The 4746-nt window shown below is 44.6% G+C and overlaps 1 protein-coding gene across 1 annotated transcript; it reads right to left on the bottom strand.

Moving 5' to 3' along the window:
* Nucleotides 1-888: 888 nt before the first annotated feature.
* On the bottom strand, nt 889-3288 carry LOC136831070 (zyxin-like). The gene is made up of 2 exons (XM_067091017.1): nt 2391-3288; nt 889-1073 (listed from the first exon to the last, which is right to left on the bottom strand). The coding sequence occupies exons 1-2, from the start codon at nt 3286-3288 to the stop codon at nt 889-891; spliced, it is 1083 nt and encodes a 360-aa protein (XP_066947118.1).
* Nucleotides 3289-4746: the final 1458 nt, after the last annotated feature.

The raw sequence follows: 4746 nt of genomic DNA, 5'->3' as shown, positions 1-4746 counted from the left end.
TCACGTGGACAAAGGAATAGGGGCTTTATTCCTTTTTATTAACTCTTAGACTGAGTTACTCCCTAGCTTCCTATTCTTAAAACATGCAGCTAACATGCGATAGTACAAAATCTCGTGGAATGGTTACTACGCTCTCTCTTCTCATGAACTAATTTGGCAAGCACATAGTCTATCAATTACCTAACACTGATTGCAGTCACTTTTTGTACCTAGCATAAACCTAAACAAAATATTTCGATACGCACTTATGCTGTGGAACTGGCTCTTCTCATGTGCTTAAAATGGAAGGAGTATAATACCAAGGTCATGTCCAATTATGTAGACCAGCTGGCAGTTGCTATTCTGCTGATAATTGTAAAGAAATTAACTGTATTTATTACACATCTGACTCAATATTAGGGCAACTTCATAGACAAACACAGCAAGGGAAATACTGTGGCTTAAGGCTTTCTTTATGAAAGGGAAGATTACGTAAGCTCAAGGGTTCTATGAAATAATTATATTTACATAACAAACACAGATCAGAAGAATGATGAATTACTGGGCAGGTAACAATAAGGAACTGCTAAATGAATGAATCCTACACAGGATAAATATTCTATGCCAATGATGTCTTCATAGCAGGAAACATCACAGAACGGATAGAAAGGGTACTGCACATGGGATAGGGCCGAGTGATTCCACAGTCAAGGCTTATCATTTAATAGGGTGCTGGCGATGGAGGAGGGAATTAAGGGAAATGCCACTACAAAAGTATACTTGTTCGAACTTTGAAGTCAAACACGTGGAGGATACAAGGACAGGCAAGGATAAGGACCTCTGTCCTCTGTGTTCTGAGCGCTTCTCTCTCGCGATTGCCGATGCATCATCTATTAATAACCTCGGAGATTATGCCTCGGCGTCCAGGTAGATGGGACAAAAGTCAGTCTTCATCACGTTTTCTATATAGACCACATGGCATCCAGATAAACCTCGTGGAGGGTTTGCTATGGCAGGTGGCGTCAACTTTCTCTTTTTATTTTGGCTCCTCCTTTTCCCGTTGTCTGATGCTGCCAAGATGGTAGGAAGGTCACCTGGAAACAAGGCCTTAGGCAGTCATTTGAACAGAGAGAAGGGTTAAAGGGCTTAACCATTTTGGGGAATGAAGGAGAGAGTTTATGAAGTGGAAACCCACAGTTCTAGTAATTAAAACAATTGAAATGAATTTTATTTCCTTCTCAGTTATGTTACGGATGTAAAAATGGGTGAGGTTGCTTGGAACAAGGTTCCATCTTTTGCACCTCCCCAAGCAAATTAGCATTCACGCCCTAGATCGGGTGAGAAAGGTTACCAGCAAGCAAACTCACTTAAAGACTTTACTTTACTTCTCTCTCATGTCCCTTTGGGGCCTTGTAATTTAACTTAAACTTCTGTGTAGCAATTAATTTCAAGAGACAAAACAACACCATGACATTTACTTTAACACAGATAAATACTTGCTGCTAGAAGTGACATATTATCATTAATTCCTATGACGTTAAGTCAGCGTTAATCAGAGTATTCTCACAACATAATGGTATAGTTAAAACAATGAATTAATACTAGGTTAATTCTAGAGATACTTCATGCACTCTTAATAATAATCAATTACCAATTTTGCACACATGCAGTTAATCTGCCTTGAAGAAGCATTACAATAAGGTAAATGTGGGCTTAGTCAGGTGTTTCCACGATACTTGAGCAATAGCTCAGTGCCATTTGGGCACTATAAATACAAGTCACGGGTCTGAGACTCAAGATTTATTACAGAGGTTCACAAAGGGAATAGATGACAGATTCAGAGTAATCAAGGATTGTTAATAAAAGATGACGATTAAATATGCCGAAATTACATTCCTTAGCCTATGGAAAATGGCTAGGTTCATTCCTTAGCCCAAGAAGGCCGCATAAGGTAGCCAGAGGGCGCGACTCCTGTGGCAGGATCATTTGCTATCATTTACTATAACAGCACTGTGCCACATTGGCAGTCATTTAATAATAACTAATGGTGATGGCATATCACATTTTAAATGTATGATGCTGTGGTAGGCCTGAAAGGAAAGTCATAGGACTCATACAATTGGAATATCTGTCAATGGCACTCTGCACTGGCAGAGGGGATTAAAGTGAAATGAGGCCTTGGTAAGGTATAAAATAAATGTGAGTAATAATCAAAAGTAAGGAAGGGAAATGTTAAGGAAAAAATAAAGGGATAGAGTTATAAGAAAAATAAATAGGTGAAGAACCCTGATATACTCGTCTGAATAGAGGTGCCAAAGTCTTCGTAGGGAAAAGGATGGCACTGTGCCGGTTTGGCATGGGTGCCAGGAAAGCTTGGGGGCTTTCCTTAAGCTACCTGGAATTATCCACACCCGTGGTATTTTCTCCACGGACCTCTCTTACTTTGATGGTTTGTCTTGGTCGGGAAATAGGTGGAACTGAGCCCGGGAAGGGTATTTGGGTACTGTCTGTGTCGACTTCTTTTTTGGCTGATGCAGGGCCTTCTTTACAAGCTCTCAGTTCCTTGAGTTTATCGGCCAATTGGGTCACGGCAGAATCCTTACTCACTATTGTGTCTGCAGCAGACTGAGACAGAGCAGAAGCGGTCATGGGGGGCGTGAGAGGTTCGCATGTAAGACTGACCAGCTCAGGCATGGGTTGCGAGGCCGCACCTTTGGGTGAGCTTTTGCTGTGGTCGGAAGGATCCATATCTCTTACAGGCACTGGTAGCAAAGTCAAGCCTGTAAAAGAGAGGGGACCTGGACTGGAATCTCTGGAATGGAGATCAGCGGCGTGCTCTGGCGCTGGCACTAAGGCAGGGTGAGGCACTAATATTTGATTTAGAATGTGCTCATTGTTCAGGATGGATGGAGCTTGGCACTGCTGAGTGCACCCAAGTGACACTGGCAGAGATTGTGAATCAAGCATGGGATCTCCTGGAGGGGGATCTATTGGGGGCCCTGGCACTGGCACTGGGGCAGGGTCGGGGGCCGGAATGGGATCTGGAATCGATCTTGATGGAGGGGACCACTGCACATTGCACTCAGGTGGCACTGGCAGTGGAACGAATACAGGCGTTTGAGGCTTACTCGTTCCTAATGAATGATCTGGGGGATTCTGACCCCTGGATTGCTGTAGCTTAGATGAGGACTGGAAGTCCTGTCCGAGGAGGATGTCATAACCTCCAGGAATGTGTCTAGCTACTGCAAGGTTGCAGATTTCAGATCTGTGAGGTCTCGTGACAGTCAACTTGACATTAGGAAGTGCCATCTTAAAGTGATTAATAACTTCAATAGTGATGGGTTTACATTAGTTAATGGTAGCTCCACAGGGAATTTTGTCTTCCCTTATGAGGGACATTTGTACACAGAATCATCAAATGCCTTGACCTGGCTGGCGGGGCACCTACATCAGAGAGGTGCCACATGACTGGGACCCTGGGCTGGAGGACCTAACGATGTTGGGTCTGTGACAGCCAAGGCAAGGGCGGGAGTACTTGACTTATTATTATTAGGGCATTTTGCCCATTGGGTAGAGTGCCCATAGACTTTGCAATCAGGGCAATAAGTCTGGCTATAGTCTTTACCTGGCACTGTCCCATTGGAGGGAGCAGGCCCTTTACCCTTCATCCACGACCCAGGTGTGCCTTGCTGGGGTGTTGTCCTGTTTGAGGATGTAGAGGGGTCTTCTGGCTGATTCTCAGCCTTCAAGCAGCACTGGTCAGTGGGGTGCCCTGTTCTTTTGCAATACCCACACATGGGTTTCTTTTGAGAGTGCCCATTCTTGTGAGGTTGCTGGGAGATGGTTGAGGCAGGCAAGGAGGATTATAATTTTCGTCCATGGGAGCTAAGATGGGGATGATGAGTATCCCATTTGTCAGTCCAACAGCAGCACTTGACTACTGTCTTAGGCACCTTATCACATAGATGAGTGGTGAGAGCTGGCAGGGCATAAAATAAGAAGTCCTTGAGCTGGAAGAGTTCAAGGACATCCTCCACACTAGTGGCTTTCAGAGATTCTAGCCATCCTTTTAGGGCCTGGTCTTTTTGAAGATCCACTCGGATCAGGTTTGGGCTGATTCCTTGGGCATATTTCTCCACCTTTTCCTCCAAAGGTCAGGTGTTATTTCAAAAGCTTTTATAGTGGCTTGGTGGACAAGGGCAAGATTTCCTTGATCCTCAAGGGGGAGAGCATTAAATACAATGGCACCCTTCCCTTCAAGGTGCTTTCCCAGGATCAGAGACACTTCTTCAGTAGAGGGCTGGTAGGTCATCAGGACCTTTTCAATATGGTCGAGCCCGGCCTCAGGCTTGGCTTCATCCCATTTTCTTATGAGGGTGCCTACACTGCTGAGGGTTGAATGAGGAGAGGGTGCAAGTGTGTTGCACATGTCATGAGCTGCCATTGTAAGCTGATGAGCTCTTTCTTTCTCCCTCTCCTGTCTTTCTTTCTCCTTCCCCTGTCTTTCTGCCTCTTCTCATTTTACCTGGTCTATTCTTTCTTTCTCCTTCTCCTGTTTTTCTGCCTCTTCTCGTTTCTCATGGGCTATTCTTTCAGCCTCTCTTTCCACCTTGGCATCGTCTACTCTCTCTTGGATCCAGTCCCTCAGGGATTGTCCTGACAGTCCCATGTCCTTTCCAGCAGACATGTAGAGCTTGAAGTCCTCATTTTGCTGGGCTCTGGATGTTGTAGACATCTTGAGATAATGCTTATATGGGCATGACCCAT

The sequence above is a fragment of the Macrobrachium rosenbergii genome, chromosome 48, assembly GCF_040412425.1.
Source record: "Macrobrachium rosenbergii isolate ZJJX-2024 chromosome 48, ASM4041242v1, whole genome shotgun sequence".
NCBI classification, from domain to species: Eukaryota; Metazoa; Arthropoda; class Malacostraca; order Decapoda; family Palaemonidae; genus Macrobrachium; species Macrobrachium rosenbergii.
Note: the sequence above shows the minus strand (reverse complement) of the source record. Positions and strands in the feature narration are given on the sequence as shown.

Excerpts from the sequence above, each read along its gene's own strand:
- LOC136831070 (XM_067091017.1), bottom strand. The coding sequence starts at position 3,288 with ATGGCACTTCCTAATGTCAAGTTGACTGTCACGAGACCTCACAGATCT. Across the intron at positions 1,074-2,390 it reads CCGTGGAGAAAATACCACGG|GTGACCTTCCTACCATCTTG; the intron begins GTGTGGATAATT and ends CCTTGTTTCCAG.